The sequence below is a fragment of the Charadrius vociferus genome, unplaced genomic scaffold (genome assembly GCF_000708025.1).
Source record: "Charadrius vociferus isolate BGI_N301 unplaced genomic scaffold, ASM70802v2 scaffold1228, whole genome shotgun sequence".
NCBI classification, from domain to species: Eukaryota; Metazoa; Chordata; class Aves; order Charadriiformes; family Charadriidae; genus Charadrius; species Charadrius vociferus.
The window spans coordinates 280,219-302,966 of NW_009649482.1; the positions used below are offsets into that span (position 1 = coordinate 280,219).

The 22,748-nt window shown below is 36.9% G+C and overlaps 1 protein-coding gene across 1 annotated transcript in view; it reads left to right on the forward strand.

Moving 5' to 3' along the window:
• DNM1L (dynamin 1-like) overlaps positions 1-22,748 on the forward strand; it is a 32,300-nt gene that overhangs the window by 7,781 nt on the left and 1,771 nt on the right. Inside the window, exons 3-18 of the mRNA XM_009889905.1 lie at positions 3,616-3,662; positions 4,766-4,837; positions 5,401-5,487; positions 6,284-6,446; positions 8,410-8,530; positions 9,162-9,293; positions 9,591-9,797; positions 9,995-10,115; positions 11,486-11,641; positions 11,746-11,835; positions 12,791-12,883; positions 14,419-14,475; positions 15,664-15,741; positions 18,041-18,208; positions 18,862-18,971; positions 22,028-22,187. Of these exons, the coding sequence (XP_009888207.1) occupies positions 3,616-3,662; positions 4,766-4,837; positions 5,401-5,487; positions 6,284-6,446; positions 8,410-8,530; positions 9,162-9,293; positions 9,591-9,797; positions 9,995-10,115; positions 11,486-11,641; positions 11,746-11,835; positions 12,791-12,883; positions 14,419-14,475; positions 15,664-15,741; positions 18,041-18,208; positions 18,862-18,971; positions 22,028-22,187 (1,862 nt within the window). The remainder of the gene's footprint in view (positions 1-3,615; positions 3,663-4,765; positions 4,838-5,400; positions 5,488-6,283; positions 6,447-8,409; positions 8,531-9,161; positions 9,294-9,590; positions 9,798-9,994; positions 10,116-11,485; positions 11,642-11,745; positions 11,836-12,790; positions 12,884-14,418; positions 14,476-15,663; positions 15,742-18,040; positions 18,209-18,861; positions 18,972-22,027; positions 22,188-22,748) is intronic.

Here is a 22,748-nt window from a genome sequence, read left to right on the forward strand (position 1 = left end):
CCCTCCTCTGGACCCGCTCCAACAGGTCTGTGCAGATGGACCTGTTAATGCAGATCTGTTGCTTGCTAAATCAACACTGTTGTGTCAGGTTTTTGCTCTACTACAAATAGGAATCCCTTACCCCTAGCTCCCAAACAGTGTGGACTGCTTCATTGTACTTGGCTTTGTAGAAGAAGCACAAGAGAAAAAGAGCTTTCCACTCAGAAGAGCTTGCCATCTAGTTAGCGTCAAGGATTGAAAAAATGGCACAACATACAGAAGGGATTGGAAGGTGTGCACGTTTGTGGTTTGTTTTTTTTTCACAAGCTGGATTTTTTTTCTTTTTTCTTTTTTTAGAGAAAGAGCTAGGAAAGGATTAGGTGATGGGGGGCGGGGAAAGAGAGTTCAGATGGTAGTCTGCTGGGTCCAAGAGCTCTGAAGGTATGGTAACTAGAAAGCTAGGAAAACAGGTACGATTCTTCATGCTTTGCTGTTTTTTGTCCTTTTTAGTATTTGAGAAGTTCTCATTGCCATACTGCAAGAAATCCTCTATGGTGGTAGCCTTTTATGACTGAACAGCTTCTTTGTGTTCCCAATGTGTATGAAGAACATTTCTACTGCTTTAAGAAGGGAGAAGAGATACATGAACAGCTGGTCAGTTAGCACTGTACTGTATTTGAGCTTCTTAAAGCACCATTGCAGTACAGGAGATAACAAGTAACAATTTGGTGGAAGGAAGTCCTGAGAAAAATACTGTAATCATGTCTAGTTTTCCAGTATATTAATTAAAGTTTTCAGGTCTCACTCCAAGATATGAAAAGCCAAAAAAGCAGACAGACTGTTGCTTTATTCAGGAGATACTGTTTTGAAAGGCAGGATCTGTTTGTTGTTAATAGCTGCTGTTTTAATAATTTCTCATAATCTGTTATAGTTAATTTTATAGAGACCGGAATGTCATTTCTGCACCCTTTTATCTAGCATTGAATCTTGAATGTAATCAGGTGATTAATTCACGTGAAAGTTTTGCCTGAAAAGCTTCCAGAAAGTAAAATAACTGAGAGAAGACTGATTTACCGGTGAAACTAGCAATAAAAAATAAAAATATTTCTACATGTAAACCAGAACATTGGGCTGTTTAATGTAGTATAATTAAAATATTTTCTCCTTGCCTTGAGCATCCTTGCAAATTGAGTTATGCAAATCCTTTCTCCTTTCCTAAAAACTTCTTTGCATTAAATTAGAGCTATTGGGAAACTTTTCTCAAGTGTTAAATGGGTGTCAGTACAGACTTCCTCAGAAGAGTGAGGCAAGAGTTTCCCTGCTATATAAAATGAAATTTCTAAAAGTTTATACTTGGACCAGATGAGATTTTCTGTAAACCTCAGCAGACTGCATTTATTTTGGAGGCTGGTATGTAATTTTGCCTATTTACCAACCAAGACAAACAAAAGCTGCCTCCTAACAATGGTTTCTTCATAGCTTGTAGGCCTGCAGAAAAGTAAGGATAAAAGCAGTCTGTTTTTCATTTTTTTTTTTCTTTAATGGGTCCAGTCCATCTAAATCGGCGTATTTCCACTGATGATAAACCTTTGACTTACCCACCTCAGCAAGACATTAAAATAACTCCCCAGATGTGCTAGGCTTTCCAAACTGATGAATTGATTGTTGTGCTTCTTGCATTTTGTGCCAAACAGGCGTGTGTAAAAAAAAAAAAAAAAAAAAAAAAAAAGTCTTTACCAGTTTGTTTTGATTCTTGCATTTCTGTGGTGCTGTACTGCCATCACATAAAGATATAGTGTAAACTCATCAGCCCTTCAATAAAAAGGTTTTTTTGTAATGGGATATCCGTAAATATTTTGAGAAAATTAAAGGTTGAGAGGGGTGATAGCTAATGTTGTCTCTTCTTAAATCTGTCTTAGAACTGCCATAATTGTTTTTTTAATTGAGCATTGAAAGATTGATGCAAACCTCAGATTTCTTTCCCATACAGTAATATTGCTTCCAGTGACATTAAAAAATATTTCCTTACTTTTTCTCGTTCTTGCCATGAGTAAATGTTGAGAAACATATTTCAACAAAGTAGTTCAGCTTTGTGGAACCTAATGGTTTTCTGTGCTCAGATAAAAATATTATGAGCTGTTGGAATTAGATGAACAGCAATAATAAAGTCATCATCAAGTAAACTTTGTTGTCTAGAATATCTGATTAATATGCATCATTTATCAGTGTTTAGTTAAGATCTGTGCATATTGTTAATATGTTACACATTCTCATCAACAGAATAGCATGCACATCTGTCTGCATGCATTTGTGATCTTTGTAATACAATGTGATACAGAAAGTTAATAAAATGCTATACTAAATATGATTAAAAATTTTAAACATCATTCAATGCTGTTTCTCTTTAACTGCAGACCCTGCTACATGGAAAAATCCAAGACACCTTTCTAAAGGTTGCCTTTATCCACTTGCTTTTTCTCCCTACGCATAAAGTGCATGCTTGTATACACTAACCACATACATTTCATGCCACTTTAGTGTTGATTACACTTTTATTTTTACACTTTGGCTACTGTGTTGATTGATTATTTTGCTGAGTCTTGTGATCTGGTTGATTTTTAGTTTTCTGACCTTGTTGCATTAGAATGAGATGATTTTTTGCTTTCCTTCTATGTCATTGCTGCTTCATAGAATTTCCTGCATTTTTAACTCCCAAATCCTATAAAAAAAACTCTCTATTGATCAGTATCTTGAAATTCAACTTAGGCGGAAAAAATGTTTTGAAAGATGACTTGATTGTAGGTAAGCAGTGTGTTTGCCAAATGGCCAGATTTCTTGTAGACTGTTCTTCTAGAGCAGATTGCTGTATTGGGCAGCAGAGGGGAAATGACCACAAACTAAAAATTTGAACTGGAATTTTTCACTAATGCTTGGAAACCTAGTTGTGGAAGTGCGAGTATGTTGCAGTGTGACTCAAACTGCTGCCTGCCCCATGAAGCAGGAATTGACAAAACCTCCTTTGCTGTTGCTGGGACTGCTCTTGAACAGCCTCCAAGTAATTCCAGACATCAGTGGTGACTGACAGAAGAGTAAGATGTTTGATCCTTGACAGATTTGGGAAGAGACATGCTCTCCTAAGACTTCATTGTTATGCAGACTTCTTACCTATTTTCTGTTTGCTTGGTTTTGGTTCTACAGGTTTTTCTAACTTTTTCTTTCAGCTGTAATTTGATCTCGCTTGCATGGTAAACAAAAAGATGCTGAAAGCTGGTATTTTTTTCAGATTTTTTTAAGCTATTGCTAATAATTCTTTTGTTTTCTGTTGCAAGCTGATTTTTAATGGACTAGACCATTTCTGAAAAATGGTAGGATAGCCGATTGGCTTAGTCACAATTAAGGAGGTGTACCTTGTGTAGGAGTGACAAAAAGAATAATGAGATGCAATGTTTAAATCAGCAGAATCGTAAGCAAAATCATAAATTTATTTGTACTGAGCTATTTAATATCTAACAGTAGAAAGACTTCCTGCTTGAAAAAAAGAAAATCACATTGTGGTTTTCAACAAACAGGTTCTTGGAAGAAATGTCATTGAAACATCTGTTTCCTCTTCCTCATGTGTCAATTCTTTGTTTTCAGAGATAGATGCTGAAGAGTGGGGTAAATTTCTTCACACCAAAAATAAGGTATGTTTACTCTGATGATGGAGTAGCAGTGTCATAAATATACTATCAATATGTACTTAATTCTATATCTCTTCCCTTGAGTTTCCCAAAAAGATTATTCTACCTGCTGTGCTATATGCCAGAGTATTGAGGATTTTCTGTTTTGCTTTTTATGAGTAGAAGACTTCTGGAAATATACTTTTAAACTCAAGACAGAAAGTTTATCAATGCTGTCTGTTTTGTGGGTCGTTGATCTGCTGAGTCTCTTAATCCTTTTTGGTTTGTTGATTTTTCTTTTTTGTGCATTGTCAAAATTAAAATGGTAATTGCAAAGACACGGAAGTATATAATCACAAGTCAATTCAGTCTGAAGAACTGGCTACTTCAGAGATTTATTAGAAAGCTATGAAGAGGAAGGAAGAGCCTAATGCTCATCCAGGGGGAGAAACAGGAACTAAGATGACCTAAAACTTCAATAAGAGAGTCAAGCGTTGCTTGAAAACAGTCATCTTTTGCTTGGCAGACAAACTATTTAAGAGTTTATTACTTCAAACTTATTAGCTCACCTTCTAGGCACTGCTAGAAATTGAAGGAAATCCAGAAAGGAATGCAGACGTAACCTGTGCAAGGGTATCACTGTGCTAAGTTATTTTGGATCGGTGGAAGGTGTATAGATTTGACAAGAGTGGAGAAATTTTGACATGAAACTCTGTCCTTGTTCTTTGTCCTCTTCAAGATGAGGTGGCGTTCAGACTACACGTTGTTTATTAACTTCAAAGGATTGCAACTAGATTAGAAATGGAATTAAGTGTTTGAAATTCTCTTTAGGTGAACACTATTTTACACCTTGTCTGACACTCACGGGGTAATTGGTGGTGACAACTGTCATCTCATAGTATTAATCAACAGATTACATACCAAGATTCCAATTTCTGTAATTTTTAGCACTGGTGATTGCTGTTAGCGATATCTTAAGGGCTAATAGTCATTCTTATTTTTCTCACCTTCTGTATACTTAGTTACAGAGTTTTTCAGTGTCTCTTGGAAAAGAGAGCATTATTTTGCAATTAGGTGAGTGTATGCTGTCTTTGATTTTTGAACAATTTTTTTCTTCCATGCTTCAGATCTATACAGATTTTGATGAAATTCGCCAGGAAATAGAAAATGAAACAGAGAGGATTTCTGGAAATAATAAGGTAAACATTGCACTGTCCATCTTTGTCTTGCCATAGATTCTCTTGCTGCTTAGACCTTTCTTAAACAGTTTTTGCAGCTGGAAGTGAAAAGCATTGAACTATTGTAATGAAGAACACAGTAATGCTGCTTGCTGTCTTGAGATTTTTTTACTGGGTTCCTGAGGTAACAGCTAAAAGAAAATGCAGAAAATTGCTTTTGTTTACTTCAAAGCTTCCATAATAATAGTGCAAAAAATAAACTTTGAGTTAAACTTGTTTCCATTTTTCCCCATACATGGCTTTATGTGCAGTTATGCAATTGAATATTCTGTTCTTGCATATCTGTGTAATTAGTGAAATATAAAAGCTCTTATGCATTATATTAAGCGAGAAAACAGTGCTGCTTCTCAAGGCAAAGGAATTGGTTGACAGATGTGGCTGGCTTTTTTTCCTCACCAAGTAGTTTTAAGGTTTATGATGGAAGAAAAGTTTTTCTAGTATGAAACTTCAGCTTATGGCTTTCTAAAGGGTGCACTTAAAGAATCCAGTACAGTGATTAATTTTTATTATTAATATATTTCTAGGGGATCAGTCCTGAACCTATTCATCTTAAGATTTTTTCATCAAATGTTGTAAATCTGACTCTTGTGGATTTACCTGGGATGACAAAGGTAAGATGCGGAATGCTTCTCTTCTGACTCATTGTGAGTCGTGTGTTTTGAAACAAGGAGAGTGTATTCACTCTTTGGCATTATTCTGTATTGTTAGATAAACAGCTTTCCTCAGGTTAAGTAGTTGGTTATGTAAATTTGAGATGTCACCATCTTCTGATATGGGATTTGGGTTTCTGGTGCTCGTCACTGTTGTAAGAGTTAGGTCTACTTAAATTCATCCTGTTTTTATATACAGCCAAGGGATTGGAAGTGTTGTGCAGGCTGCATGTTCTTTTTAATAGAAGAGGTAGCATTTGAAGTTTTAAAGTTGTACCTGCAGATAGATGGGTAGTTGACGAATTTGAAAATGCTTTCCCCGTTGCTTCTCCAGAAGTTGCTAAGTGTATTGTGCATAACAAGTTGTATAAAGTGAGGATACACTAGAAAATTGTTCAGGTCCTGTTTGTTCAGGTTTTATACTGAATAATTTTCTGTGGCATGAAGATGACAAGATGACTTCTTTCCCTGCCTATGTACACGTACATACTCCACTCTTGTCAGTTGTGCAGGTGGTTCTTCGATACCAAGTCTTTTTGACAACTGTATCAAGTAATGTGAATTGATTCTGAGAGTGTTTTTGACTTTTATACCTTTTGAGATCTTTCTTTTCTTTCATGTTTGTTTCTCAAGGGGGAAGGAAAGGGCTGGAAAACTTTATCTTATACCATGGTGTAGGGTATGAACTTTCAATGAATGGTCTCACACAGGCGTGAATAATACCATTTTGAACAGTTCTGTGTTGTTTTTTCTCTAGGTGCCTGTTGGTGATCAGCCTAAGGACATTGAACTTCAAATAAGAGAGTTGATCCTTCAATTCATCAGCAACCCAAATTCAATTATTCTGGCAGTCACAGCTGCTAACACAGACATGGCCACTTCAGAAGCACTTAAAATTGCACGGGAGGTGGATCCAGATGGTAAGCAGCAAGAAAAACTGGATCTTTCAACTTCTTTTTTTTTTTTTTTAAATTAAATCCTAAAATAAAACTGGCGTATTTGGGCAAAAATTAGTAAGAAAAACAAATGTCACAGCATTTCCTAGAATCTACCATTATTATATTTGCTTAAAGACTTCCTGTGCAGTCTCTGCGACTCAGAGAATGCTGTGATGAATTAATATCCAATAGATTTCTGGCTTATGAACAGGCCGGATAACTATTTCAGTAGTCATAATAGGAGCTACTTGTGTTTCCAGAGCAGCAAAATGGTACTACAGAATGTTGGGGGGTTTGAGATTTTTAGTAATTTACAGTGGTCTGTTAGGATTACTTCATGCTTTATTGTCCAACATTGTTTTTTGTCGTAGAGAAAATGCTCCATCCTGCAGCTAGTAATTGACTGTCTAGCTGTTAGTTTAGTGACTTTTAGTAAGAATAAAGTTAATATATACTGTCGGTATCCATTTTGCTGCCCTGCATTTGTGTGACAGAACTGACTGATATGATTTAATAGAAAAAGAAGATTTTCATTTTATATTTACGTGATAACTTTGAAGCAGGTCTAAAGCTACTGGGTACCTGCTTCTTGTGTGTAGAAAGTGCTCTTCGTACCATTGACTAATAAGTGGCAATGTGTGACTGGAAAGAATAAGGAAAAGTATACTCTGAACATGGGTATACTGAAATTAGGCTAAAATTTGGTGTTGGTATGCTTTACCCTCAATTTTTTCTTCCCATAGAGTGTAACATTTCTTGTTTGTTTTCAGACTCCTAAGTCTGCTTTGGCCTGTCTGCCTAAGCCTTTATGGGTTCCACAGCTATGTAACATTGAGGGAGAACCTGTTCTTGTGGCAGTCGTCTTAGTCAGACAGTCCTGGTTTGAGGCAGTAGACCTTTTCCTTTAATTTACCCCTGTAAAAATGATCAGCTGTGTTTTTTGGGGTTTTTTTTGATCAGTTCCCAAAATTCTAAATCTTAAAGCTCAAGTGGCAGCTCATGTTGCAGGTCTTGTAGGAATAATGGTATGTAATGAGAACTTGAAGTATGTAGACTCTGACTTGCATTTATCTGAAAGTTTCAGGAGCCAAGAACCTACTGATTTTGCTGAGTTACTGGTTATTTTTAGACTTGAAAAGTGTGTTATATGTTAAAGACAAAGTTCTTGTCACATTTATTCCAGACCCTAGAGCCTGGGAAATATTAAGGTCCCAGACAAATCCTGTGCATGTTAGCCTGCCTGTTTAGATGTGCAATATTTAGTGAATTTAGGTTGTGTTTTCCTCCACAGTGTCCGATATGAAGTTTAGTTTTAATTAGAAAAAACATTGTCACATACTCAATAAAAATCTGTTTCATTACCAAAATTAAGTCTCCTAATGCTTCTTCAGTGGGTGGATTTCAAGCTATTCAGTCTCTTGGGGCTGTCAGCTATGTATTTGATGCACTATGCTAGAAGTGGGCCTGTTACCTTCCTTTGCAGCTTCTCCAGTGGGTAGTGGTATTTCAAATATAGTTCCAAACAGATTGCCATTATGTCTGGTCCTACATACATGCTAGAAATATGTTCATTCCACTCACACTTGCGAGCCCCCTGCCTGCCTTACTTAGTCTTCTCCACAAGTGCTTAGTGAGGCCTCTGACCTCATGTAGTATGCAAAAATGTTTGTTGTAATCAGTATTTACTATAATTTCAAACTGCACAGTTCCTAAACCTTTTTCCTTAACCAGATTCTGTGTGGGGAGCAGTACCTGCCAAATACTTTCTTATACTCCTGTTAATAAGGGCCTCCAGATAGACTAGTAGTGTGTGTTCTTGTCCTAATCTCTGCTGGTTTGCAGTATTAAACCTCATGCAGCTGTTATGAGGAACTTTTTGAATGATAAGTTTTAGCTACCCTGATCAAGCCAAAACATCCCTGTGAGTGAGTTTTCCTTTTGGTAGGTCGAAGGACCCTTGCTGTTATCACAAAGCTGGATCTCATGGATGCTGGCACTGATGCTATGGATGTTCTCATGGGAAGAGTGATTCCAGTCAAACTTGGCATCATTGGAGTAGTGAACAGGTCTGTCTGGGCACATTGATGCTATTCTTAAAATGGTGTTAATATGAAGTAATGCTTTTGGTTTTTTAACCAATAATATGATCTGAAGAGTAAGGTGACCTGATGTTGAAATAAACTTCTGAATAAGCGAGAAGCTTGTTGCTCACTCTTCAAAAGCCTCCTCTTCTTCCACTCAACCAACTGCTAATTTAGAAAGGAGTGGGGATGTTTCTTCAAAAAGAACTGTAGTGTCACTTCTTTCTGCTGTTGTTTTTTAGCCTGAGGCATGCTCCTGATCAGCTGTTCACATTAGCATTGATCCAGTACAGATCTTGTATAAGTTCATGCTAATCTACTGCTGACTACATATGGCTGTTGTACTGTTCGCTTAACTTTTTGCGTATTAGCTAGGTCAAATCTCATGCAGTTTTGATAAAAGCTTTGCTTAGTCTATGTACAGCTGTTACACATACTAATTTGTTGACTATGCTGTATCAAACAACAAATAAAACCCTTTATTGTGTAAGGAAGATGAGTTATGTGCGTAAAGCAAAAACCAGCTGTTCAGATGTCCTGTCCAGAAAAACAGGATTGTAAATTATTTCTACTTTTCATCTATTAGCTAGCATGTAACTCTGCCTTTTAACTTCAGGAGTCAGTTGGATATTAACAATAAGAAGAGTGTAGCTGATTCCATTCGTGATGAGTATGGTTTTCTGCAAAAGAAGTATCCTTCCCTAGCCAATCGAAATGGAACCAAGTATCTTGCTAGAACACTGAACAGGTATTACGTATTATGTAAAATAAAATAAATGTGTGCTTTAAAGACGCTTTAAGATATAAACTGGTGTGTTAGAAATATGTGTAAACATTTATTTTTACCTTTCCTTTCTCTTTTGGTGCTGTACAGTGATACATTAAGGAAAACTCTGGTTCCAAATTCAGTTTCTGAATTTACTGTAATTGTCCTGAGTAAATGTTTTCCTTTGGTGATTATTTTCTGTCTCTTCTCTGTTTTGATGGAGATGATAAAGATGCAACTTTTCTTCCGTTTTAATGAGGGGCTGTTTTCTGTTTTTAGACTACTGATGCATCATATCAGGGATTGCTTGCCAGAACTGAAAACCAGAATCAATGTTTTAGCTGCTCAGTACCAGTCTCTACTAAACAGCTATGGGGAACCTGTTGAGGACAAAAGTGCCACTTTATTGCAGCTTATTACCAAATTTGCCACAGAATATTGTAACACTATTGAAGGAACAGCAAAATACATAGAGACTTCGGAGCTGTAAGTACCAAATGGTTTTCTAGAATATTGACTGAGCAGTTAGATCGACACAGTGGCTCTTGCTGGCTTTCATTGGCAATAGTACTACACTAGAGCATAACATACTCAAAAAATGTTTGAATCCGAGTAACTGTAAAAAATGTTTGCAGTGAGAGCTTTTCTCGTTGGCTACTTCAGTTGTTATTTTATTCTTTCAGATGTGGTGGAGCCAGAATCTGTTACATTTTTCATGAGACCTTTGGAAGAACTTTAGAATCTGTTGACCCACTGGGTGGCCTTAACACAATTGATATTCTGACTGCCATTAGAAATGCTACTGTGAGTGTTCTGTATTTCTAAGTGTCGTTACTGCATATCAGATTTGAGGATAAGGTTCCAACAAATTTTTGCTCCTTCAGTCCTGTGAATTAATGATCTCAGCTGAATGAGTCAATATGAAGAGGCTGAATCCTGCTTTGTAGTATTTTAAGGAAAAGAGTACAATATCCACATTTTCAGCCATTATCCAATATGGAATGAGTTTCAGGTGAATGTTTACCTCTCATTACTGTTATTTACAGGCTGAAATAAAGCTTAGGCCCAACTTTGGCAACCCTGTGCTGAAGCTATTAGATACTACAGAAATGGTGACGGAAGATTGCCACTGCATTTATTTTGCCTTAAGCACTGCTGTTAGCTATGAAGACTCAGGCTGAGATGTATGGGCTAGGGCACATTCAGATGTTTTAATTCTGTATAAGGGGCACATCTCATCAGTGGTTCAGTGTTAATATGACAGATTTGGTTGTGAATATCGGAATTGGTGTTGAGAAGATTAGCAGAGTAAGTTCACTTTTAAATTTTGCAGTATATAGAATGTTCACTCCTTGCAGCTTGACTTTGCATGTCAAACACGTAAGTCTGCTTGTGTTCTGTTGGGTGTGGACAGAAAGACGGGTTTCTGCGTGGTCAAAAATTGCTCAAGCTTAGAGTGCATTAGGTACACTCCAGCAATGATCTGATGCATGCTCTTATCCTTCTGTAAATGTAAAATGTAAAACAGCATTTAGTAACAGGAGAGATGTCTTCTTTTTATGTGACATCACATCTTTGGGTTTCTAAAGCTCATTTAATTAAAAAAAAAAAAAAAAGAAAAGGAAATTTCAGGTAAAAAAGGTTTTCTGTGTAGCTAAGCATTGGTCTGTATGGTCATAAATGAAATTATCCAAAACACTGTAAATCAGTGGTACTGTGTTATGATTATACTCAACAGAAAACCCACCTACCTTGCAGCAAGAATAGTATGCCCAGGACTGTCAAGTAAGTAGTGGTAACTGTTCCCTCTGGAGTTAGGAAGAAAATGTCTTTGCCTTTATAGTAAATTTCATTTAAACTTGGATCTACAAATGTGAAAAGAATTGTTCATAGTTGTAAGTCTAGAATGATATTATTAGGTAGAAATCTTCAAGATTCTATAAGGATGGTGGTTAATCATTATTTAACACAGTTTTTCATAAAGGTAATAACTTTATAGCTTTTATATCAAAATATTCTTGTAACATATTTTACTCTTAAGACCTGTTTTGAGTATTCTTTTGGGGAGGCGCACTGTGACCTGATTTATTCTGGGCTTTATCAGATACTAATTCTTAGAAATGTGTATTGTTTTAATACACAATTGAGCAACTTCTTCCCTCCTTTTGAACTAGGGTCCCCGTCCTGCCTTGTTTGTTCCTGAAGTTTCGTTTGAATTGCTGGTAAAAAGACAAATCAAACGTTTAGAAGAACCTAGCTTGCGCTGTGTGGAGCTGGTTCATGAAGAAATGCAGAGGATTATCCAGCATTGTAGTAATTACAGTACACAGGTAAAAATGCATGGTTTAGAATTACGTTTGTAATTATTTGCCCCACCCCCACCCCCCCAAATAAATCCGGAAGTCTCATAAGTAAATGTTTGTTTTGTTTTTAGGAATTATTGAGGTTTCCTAAATTGCACGATGCCATAGTTGAAGTAGTAACCTGTCTTCTGCGTAGAAGACTTCCTGTCACAAACGAAATGGTAATTTTTCATCTACTATAATTTTGCTGGAAAAAGTGTGTTTTTTCTGGAGTCTCTCCTGTTGCTTCTGTTTGCTCTGTAATGTCAGGAAAGCAAATTATTAAAGGAAACTTAACTTTTATTTGTTAAATAGCTAGGTATTTAATATCTACACAGTTTGAAAAATCTTCTATATTAAAAGATACATACATAAAACCCAAAGGGCTGGGAGGACCCCTCTTCAGCTTATTGTCCCCTATATTTCAATTTCCTAAGAACAATTTTACTAAAACTTGGATTTAATATCTTCTAGTCTTTCTGATATAGGTGTATTTCCCTCCGTTGTAACAAAAGCTGTGCATTTACTGTAGAGTTAGGGATGCAGTGATGAAAATTAAATTATAGTCCTTACTCTGTGTGTTTTGGAGGGAAAATCAACATAAAATGTTGATTGTGCTTGTTATGCCCTTTAGGTAGTGAGAACCAAAAATTCAACTTGTAGCTTTGAGTAAATATGTTTTAATAGAAAAGTCTGCTTTGGGTTGCTTATTGGGGACGAAACTGTTTCAGTTACTAATTCTGCGTATGTTTGATGTGAAGAGCAAAAATTGTTCTCTATGCTCGCTCTCCACTACACTGAGCCATCTCTCACTGCTTCAAATGTATGTGGCTTGTGGCTGACGGTTGACTATATAGCTCACTATCTACCTTACAATCATTACATTACTGAGTTTGATGAAGCTCACAAATTAAACTGATGTAACATCCAAAACAGCTGAAGGTTTGAAGGTATTACAATACATGAATGAATTCCTTCTTGCCTTCTGGATCAGAACTTTCATGTCTTTGGGGCAGTAAGAATGGTTTTTTGCTATAGGCAGTTAGACTACTCTTTGTAGCATTGTAGGTTATTGCTCTTCATTAGCGTTAGATTTACTCACTGAATTTTAGAACTGTGAATAACATTGCATTGCAGGTTCATAATCTAGTGGCCATTGAGTTAGCTTATATCAATACCAAACATCCAGACTTCGCTGATGCCTGTGGTTTAATGAATAACAACATAGAGGTAAGAAAATATATTCTCCTATGAAGTCTTGTTACTCCTTTAAGCAAGAGCTTAAATAATGGGTAAAAGAAAAAAATGCTTCAATTCCTTTCATTGAAACTTAGTTCTACATTTTGAAGTATAAAAATATGATATATTACAAATATGGTGTATGCTCTTATCTCGAGATCTGTTGATGTGTTAGATTTATATTGCATATTATGTTCAGGAACAGTGGTTGATATTTCACTGAAAACAATTCTGCCTGTATTTCTGTCTGGAAAATAAGACAGGCACCTAATTGAGTATTGGCTATTAAATTAAATTTTTGGAAGACAAACTTTAAATAGTCATCAAATACTCTGTAATGTTGAAGTAACTGCATTTTGTCTCCAACAGAACGTATCAATAGCTATAATGTTACTCTCATTCATGAAAGGATAATACGAGTATTATTTCCTCTATTAGGTTCTAATTTCTGTTTCCTGTCAGTGTTGTTCTTGAATCTCTGTGTTACCACACTTAGTCTGCCTAAGACAATTTTCTCCATCAGTCTCCCATATTTTACAATTTCAGTAGCCTTTCTGTTTTTCAAGCCTAGCTTTGATTGGTAATACTTGTTGCTGTCATCATCCTATTGAAGCAGTTCTTCTACTACTGATTTTGTTGCAGCGCTTCATCCATTGCATCGGGCTAAGAGCTAGCTAATGTTCATGTGTTCCCGTGCTTATCCAACACATTCTGTCATAATAGTGTTCTTTTATTTTTTTTTTTAAATGCTTATGTTACCATTTCTGCTCTTTCATTCTAACCTTTTACTTCTTTTATACTTAAATTTTGTATTGACTGGCTATGCAATTGAGTTTGCCTTGGTAGACTGCTCTTGAATCTAGTTCAGAAACAGCTGTGCAAACTGCCATGAGTACAAAAATTAGGTCCTTGTGAAGTTGAACGTAGGAGATTATTGTATTACTCTGTGTTACTTGAACTAGTTCTTTCCCAACATTTTCCTGAACAGGACATTGAAATTTTTGAAGAAGCAAAGCACGTAAAACATCTTATCCTTATTCAGTGGACAATCAGTTCTTAATTTCAAGAAAAATCACATATTTGTCCTGATTGCTTCAAACTCTGTTTTGCTGTAAAGCGAATAGTGCCACCTCCTTCCTTTTGGGCTAATCATAGTTAACCCTGCTGTTCACAGAATCAAATCCTTTTAGATTACTTCAAAGATTTAAAGCTTAATGAGGGCTGTAGGGTATCTATGCTGATCCAAACCGTGTAGCTTTGGTCTTGTCTTTTAAAGATTCTGGGTTTGATTATTGGACTGTGCTACAAAAGTTTTTATGTTGAGAATTTACTTTTGACCAGGTAATCAGAGTAGCTTTACCCAAATAATTGAGGCTTTCAATGGATCATAGTATGACTAGGTGACACTGGATGAGATGAAATTACTAGTGTTTGTCTCTAAGATGTAAGTCAGCTGTAAAATATGAATCTTGCATATGTGTTGATACAGAGTACATAATTGAGGTCTTACTGGATTGTTTTTAAAGGAACAAAGGCGTAACAGGTTAGCCCGGGAATTGCCTTCTGCTGTGCCACGAGACAAGGTAAAGTAAATGTTGATTTTTATTTTTTTATTCATTTAAAGTTTAATGCATTCTCCTTTTTGATCCAATCTAAGATTGGAAACTTTGGTACGCTGCCCTAGTAACAGTCTTGGGAGCTTTCAGGTATTGACTTTTTTCTTTCAATTTCATAAGACAGAAGTGGAATGTTATTTTCTTCTTCCAAAGATGCAGTTTTTGGCAGGTTTTAAATCTGAGATTTCTGAGGACTTGCCTATAAATTTACATTAATATTACACTTATTACCCGAGTGTCATCTGAGGTAAGGCTTAAAATGCCTGGAGATGTTAAAAGACAGAATCAGAACTTACATGCTTGAATTTATGGTTGAGATGCACCGATTTCAAAAGATAAACAAGTGATTGAAAATATTCAGTGTGCCAACATAGTGACTTGGTTGTTTGGGTTTTTTTAATTCACCTTTAAAACTGCAGTTTATTTCAGTCTTGCTTTCTTTGGGAGAAGATGGCAGAGGTGATGTTTTCAGTTGATTATCATAATCCAGTTGTGTATTCTGTCTCTGGAGCTCACTTAGTTTTACCAGGTTTTGGGATTAGTTCAATGACAACTACATACATGGGTGAAAGAATCAAGTGTCATGGAAAACGTTGCCTGGCTGTAATGGTCTGACAATCAGCTGGAATTTTAGACAGTTATGTATGTAATATTACATGAAGTATTTAGCATCCAAATATACAGAATATAGTTTAAACTCATCACAGATTGTAACAGGAGTTACTACAGCTGATAGAAATTATTTCAATAAGTTTGTTAGCTTAAAAAGTGAGACAAAGTCCCAGAATAGATCTAATATTACTGCCTTTAATCAGAAGCCAGCTGATGGATGAACTGGGAATTTAAGTTAGCTATCTAGAGATTGCTTTCAGTGCTATTTGATCCTTTTTTTAATTGATTGTATTTATTTCATCAGTGTAGGAGCTGAAATTAAATTGAAGGTCAGATAAGCCAGAAGTCTCTTAGTTATCTTAGAGATTTCTTTTTTCTTTTTTGCTTATGTTACTGTTGCTTGCAAATTCAAAATATTTTTTTCCCCGGATTTTTAAAAATGCTAGTGGTTAAAAGTGTATGAAATTTGCTAGGTAGATTTGGTGGTCTTCAGTTGAATTTTTTTTTTTTTCCCCCTCTCCCTGCATTTTTTACCTCCTTTAGTCTACTAAAGCTCCAGGTGCATTGACACCTGCTTCCCAGGAGACTGTTACTGCTGCTTCTGCTGAGGCTGATGGCAAGGTCTGTCTTGATTTTTCCTATAAGCACTGCATGCACGTTTCTGTTGTCGTGCGCCACAGATGGTATGGAAAGCAGTTTGTATTTAGTGCTGTGTCACTGACACGGTACACCCTACAGAGTATAGACTACTTGGCATTACTGATTTTAGTATGTGCCGTGGCAGGTAAAGATGTGCCATTAGTTGGCAAAGTCACTGCTTTCTGGTTGAACTCTTGGTTGCAATATATTGTGGTGCCAGTATGCAGCATAATTTGCCTCGAACTGTAGTCAGTAGATTGTTTGGTGCAACAGTGTTGTAATCAAAAGTGTTCAGCATGGTTGTTAAACTGCATGTTTTTAATGTGTTGACAGTTAAAGAAGGAGGACAGAAGATAAGCTAAAAATGTGAGTTTCCTGCTTCCTGCAGGGAATTGTTACAGGCTTTGTTCAACCAACCTCCTTTTGTTGTTCCACATAATCGTTCAATCCCTGGTTTACTTATATTTGTGTAATGTGTTCTGCAGTGATTTTTTACACTTTAGGTGTGCTGTCTCTCGTGTTAAAATAACAGCTCAATACTGTTAAGACTTTTTTGCTAATTGCTTTCACTTGGAGTCAGAAAAGATGAGTAGTCACAAGTTTGTTTATTAGGAGTACCAAGAGGACTCAGCCTTTCTGCTTCATTGCATATGCACATTCAGCTTCTAGTGCAAAGCTGCCATTTCTGTCCTGAACAAAGTAGTTAAAGTCAAAACCCAGTCAGCAGTAGAACTTTAACTATTATTTTCATCAGAGTTTTAGAGGTTCTGATACCCTGCAAAACATCTACAATGAAATCAAGAGCTACTGTGAGGATACTGTTGTGCCTTAAGCAGTTGCAGAAAGCTGCCAAATTTGGTTTGTTTCCCACAAACCCTGTCCTTTATTAGGTGGTACATATTTAACACTCTCTTGTGACAAAATGTAGCTTTGTTTCTGAAACTACTTTGGAGATAGAGCAGGCTCTACAGTAATACTGAATGAGAGTGCCATAGGGATTTTTCCCATTTTGAATAGCTGTCTTGCAATGAGAAATAACATCATGGAGCTTTCCTCATCAATGGCTCTCTCTTGTTAGTAGAGGTTGATTTGAATTCCTATAGTGTATTTTTTATAACACCTTTGAACAGTTGTGCATTTTTAATAAAATTCCCAATGTACACAGTTTAGCTGGGTTTCCTCCTGGTATGCAACTGTTGGTATTCTATCTGCCAGGCTTTGTTTCTCACTCTTTTTTTTTTTTTTAGACTAAAGATCAGCCTGTGGTGGTTTAATTGTAAACACAATAGATAATTTAATTGTAAACACAATAGATAAATAGCTTATTTCTTCCTAGAGCTGAAATGAGACATAAGTAGTAGTAGTTCAGAGCTTTGAATGACTTTGAATGTTTTTCAAACGGCAATAGATTTTTAAAACACAGTAGTAAATAGAATGGATGCTAGCCTTATGGAAAGGTATAAAAGAAAAACTACCACTGTTCCACATCAAAATAAACTTCCTTTTTTTTTTAATACTAATTTAACATGTGGTGGATACCATCTACTAATATTTCTTTTGTCCGGTGATTGCTAATGTTTAAGAGTTAGGTGTTATATCCTTTTCTTCGGGAGATCAGTGAGTCATTCTTTGTCTGGAACTTCCCAGAAACTGATCTTCACTTCCAAAGGATGGAGATTTTTTTTTTGTTTTGATTTGGTACCAAAAAAAGCCTTCTGTAAATTGAGATCTGGCAGCACAATACATTCATAGCTTTGGTACCCGGAAACACAAATGTGCATATTTTTTAGCTGTTATTGTAAGAAACTTCAGTTTCTAGTTAAATAAAATACCAAAGAATTTGAGTGTTCCAAGAGCTATGGTGATCTTCAAAACATACTTTCATAATGGTCCTGATGGTATAGGTTGTATTGCTCCAAGGATGTATGGTAAAAGTGGTAAAAGCCAAACGATTTAAGAAGACCATTCCATATTTCAGAATTGATTTGTAGGCCCTTCAAATGGTGGTGAGCTTCTGTATGTGAGCTGTTTTCATACCATTATGAGGAAGAACATGAGTTTTAAAAGCTTTCTTTTTATTGGTACTGTGTGTCAGCTGTAAGTAGCAAAGGGAGAACAAATGTGCGGTATGTGAAGAATAGAATGAAAGGAATATACCTATGAAAATCTTACTTTTAGTGAGTCTTACCTATAGCTCAGTCATAGCACATTTGATCAGACACTGCTTTGCAGTGCCCAGGTTCTTACTCTCCAACGTTTCTTCATTGTGCTGTTTGTGCAGGCTGCCCCTGGAGCTGGAGATACGTCTCAGGAGCCTGGAACAGGCAACTGGAGAGGAATGCTGAAAACCTCAAAAGCGGAAGAGGTATCAGCAGAGGAGAAATCCAAGCCAGCTGCAGCCCTACCTGCTAGTCCTCAAAAAGGACATGCTGTAAACCTATTAGATGTGGTGAGTCATGAAAGACGAATACCTCCTCTTTGTAGTTCAGGCTCAGGGAAGAACACATCTGAATTCCAGAACTTGTAACTTTGCTATTAATATATATCTTTCTACATATTTATCGCAGTAGGGACAGAGAGCTCTAGTCAGTCTTTTCTGCTTTCCTGCTGCCCAATCCTTCATTTTCATCCCCCTTCCAGTTTCCGCCTATGATTTGGGATAACTGGCTTCCTTTCACAAATTCCTGTGTAAGTGAACTCCTTATCTAGATCGCTGTTTATACAGAAACAAATCTTAGCTGATGTCTCAAGTCAAATGCCTGCTCTTTTTTGCTGAAGTTAGCATTTTTATATTAGAGGAAAAGAATTATTAAAACCAAAACCCACTTAAGTTAAAAATAGGTGGAGATTCCATAGTGTTTGGAGAGCTTAGTTCCTTTAGTGAACTTCTATAAAAAATATAGCCGTAGTGCCCTTGGACTTTTGTTTCACAGATCTGGATTTTGACATGTCTCTAATTTTATTTCTGAAGAATTAGGGTTTGTTGCAAGACAGGTTACATCTATCAAACTATCAGACTAAAAGAGCAGTACTTTATTTTAGACTCCACAGTTTGAGTAAACTGAGGCTTTCATTTTATTTAATTTTTTTTTTTTTACATAGCCTGTACCTGTTGCACGCAAACTTTCTGCCCGTGAGCAACGAGATTGTGAAGTGATTGAACGACTTATCAAATCTTACTTCCTTATTGTCAGGAAGAACATTCAGGACAGGTAAAACAAAACTTCTTAGAAACGTTTAAGCCATACAAATGTTGTGGTATCTCATGAGTCTTGTATATAATCTTGTTATTTTATCAGGTTCTTATGTTTATAAACAGAGAGAAAATGTCATTATTTTTTTTTTTTAGAAGGGGCAGCAGCAGCAAAACTTGAACCTTCACAGAATCAAGAAGCCTGAAGAAGCACTTGTTTTCTCAAATGGTTCAAGTTCTGTATTATATTGAGTAAAAGGTTTAATTATTTAGGAGATGCCTGCTTTTCTGGAGGATACTGCAATTCAGATGGATGACTTGCAGCAAATAACTGGAATGAACTCTAGGTGCTGTGTTTAGTCCTGACAGAACTTAGCTTTGCCATCCTGTTATTTCAAACGGGAAGGTCAAATAGGAACTACTGCAGCTAAATTTTCTAGTACTTAGCTATAAGGATGGTAATAGCATAAAAGTGATGTTTCTGCTGTATGCAACTATGGAAAATGCCTTTAAAGCTTTGCTTTAAAGTTGTCATACTTTTTGGTAATGAAGAATGATGTAAAATTTTGTGGGAAATATGGGAATCTGGAAACAGATTTTAGAGCAGATTAGTGAGGTCATAGCAGTTCTATTATATCCAGTAAACTAATAATAGTCCTCAGTATAATTTTTAGTATTTCATGGCAGTGAATTGCTTTGTTTACTTTATTTTTACTGTCATGTTTGTGCCAGTAGTGTTACCTCCTTGCGTACGCTAAAGAAACCCTTCGTATTCTTTGCAGTCAATATGCACACATAACAAAAAAAAAAAAAGCGCTATCTCAAGCAGCATAGATTTTGCTATTATGTATTAGGACATCCTCACCTAATTCAGAAATATTTATAGGAAGTACCTCTCAAAGTGGTACTCGTGTCCATCCCATATCATACTTGTTGGAACTAATTCAGGCTCTTACTTGGATGGTTTGGATGGTATCTGTACCCACACAGCTTTGAACCTGAGTTTTGGGTTGCTTTCACTCTTAGCCAGGTGACTTCCAAAATATTTTAGACTTCTTTCTTAAGCTCTTCTTCTGGTAGAACATGCAATGCATTGGCTTGAAAGGAGGATGTAAATTGAATTAATTGAGTATTAATAGATCTGTATGGTCTCATCATGATTTCCCAGAAGTCTTCCCACAAGTGACTAGTAAAGAACCATAAAGCAGCAGACTGTAGTGTGAAAATTCCCAGTGAAACTTGAGAGTATGATTTCAAAAGCTCAGATGTGTTGATGGACCTTGGTTAATTTTGGATCTGGCTGTTTAGACTTGCATGATCCTTGTCAAGTTAATTCTGTGGTGATAATTGCACAACACTGAGCAAAAATTCTTGATCTGCCCGTGAAAATTATTTTGTTTTAGATCTAGGGCTATGGGTACATGGGAAAGGTGATGTGGTCACTACTCAATGATTTATATGGAGTCTATATATCAACTCCCCGCCTGCTCTAGTTGCAAAATACTGCTGCTAAGAATTACAGCAACAAGGTTTTCTAAACTAACATGTTTTGTTTCTCAGTTGGGAACAACTGTCAGTATTTTTACTGTCACTATGATGAAATAATCTGAGGTGCACTAATTCTGTTTTTGATCCTGTGTTTATATCCCCAGATTTTGGTACTGCGTTAGTACTAGTATGATGATTTGATGTTGTCAGTACTTATGTAAATATTTTACCCCGCTTTTTCAGAAGAGTACTGCTATACATATCCTAAGCCCCAAAGAACATCTGGTTCAGCTAGATTCAATACTTGGAATTTTTTTCAGGAAGCTTAGTGGCATGGAAATCGGAGCTAAGACAGTGTGGTTTTTCAGGTGTTTTAGCCTGATGTAGAGATGAAAAACTTTGCTGTACAGATTCTGTAGTGTCTTTCTGATGGATTATTCTTGAATCTCATTGGTTGCTGCCTGCCTCCATGCCAGACAGATATATATTTTTCATACTTGTGGTTTAACTCCAGCTGACAACCAAGCACCACGCAGCCGCTCGCTCATTTCCCCCCCAGTGGCGTGGGGGAGAGAATTGGAAGGGGAAAAGTGAGAAAACTCATGGGTTGAGATAAAGACAGTTTAATAGGCAGAGCAAAGGCCATGTGCGCAAGAAAAGCAAACAAGAAATTTATTCACTGCTTCCTATCAGCAGGCAGGTGTCCAGCCATCTCCAAGAAAATAGGGCTACATCATGCGTAATGGTTACTTGGGAAGACAAAATACCATGACTCCGAGTGTCTCCCACTTCCTCCTTCTACCCGCAGCTCTCTATACTGAGCATGATGCCATGTGGTATGGAATACCCCTTTGGTCAGTTGGGGTCAGCTGCCCAGTTGTGTCCCCTCCCAGTTTTTTGTGCACTCCCAGCCTGGTGGGGTGGTGTGAGGAGCAGAAAAGGCCTTGACTGTTTACCAACAACTAAAAACATTAGTGCACTATCAGCAGTATTCTCATCCCAAACCCAAAACACAGCACTACACCAGCTGCTAGCAAGAAGGTCAACTCCATCCCAGCCGAAGTCATGACAACACTTAAAGTCCATTTGCAGTTTTAAATTGCCCTCACGTGGTGCTCTCTGATATCAGAGATATTGTGGCCCAGTGTTTGAACAGGCATCCTGTTTTCAGTTCATCTGCTAAGTAAGATCAGGTAAATTAATTCTTTCTTTGCCTCTTTCCTTTCTCATTTACACATTAAAATTGATTCCAGGGTTGAAATACTTGAGCTTTTTGTCATGCCTAGTACAGTGGATATTCAGATTGGTCCCTAGTGAGCAAAGTGGTTTATTCTTCTTTTTTACACTACGTATATTCATGATCTCTAGAATGCAGCTGTCCTATTTGGAAGAAATTCAACAGCTCTTAAATTGCACAAGATACTGCATTTACTTGAGAGAGAGTTTTTATTTATGGTAGTGGTAGATTCCTGGTAGTTTGAGCCAAGGTTGTGTGTCGCTGCTTGCTCACACTGTGCATTCTTCAATCTAGAGGAGACCCTGTTTTGAATGCTTCTTTCTGAAGAAACAATATTTATGTGCTTGCAGTGTGCCAAAGGCAGTGATGCATTTTCTGGTGAACCACGTGAAAGACACTCTGCAGAGCGAGCTGGTAGGCCAGCTGTATAAATCCTTGTTGTTGGATGACCTTCTGACGGAATCCGAGGACATGGCACAGCGCAGAAAAGAGGCAGCTGACATGCTAAAGGTATTAAAAAGATCAGTAGCTAATTAAATTGAAACCATATAAATGTGAGAATTTTTTGGAAGACTTGCCTTCCTTTTTTCTTTGCTGCTTTTTAAGGGTATGTCAGTGCTCTGCTAGAGGAATTAGAAGCAATATGTGACCAGAACGTATTATATGGATTGAGTACTTGGGAAGAGGTGACTTAAACTTTATTTTGAGCATAAAGCATAATCCCTAATCGGGTGTTACTTTCACTTAAACATTTGGTTTTAATAATTTACTCTTATTTGACTTGACTTCATAGTTCAACAGTTCTCCTTTGGGGGATTAAGCTTACAGTGCTTGAAGTGCTGTTCCTGTGTATGCCTCACACAGAGCCTACTGACCAGTGGCTGGTGTATCTGAACAGTACCCCATCATATGAACAGTGGGAACGTTGGGACGCGCTTATGATGACCCCGTGTACATCTGTATGACAGCGCCTTTGTGACATGTCTGTGTTACAGAACTCCTCATTTCTTCTTTGTGCAATTATGTGGTGCATCAGTGTCTGCTACAGCTGCAGCAGGAAAATGCCGCTTT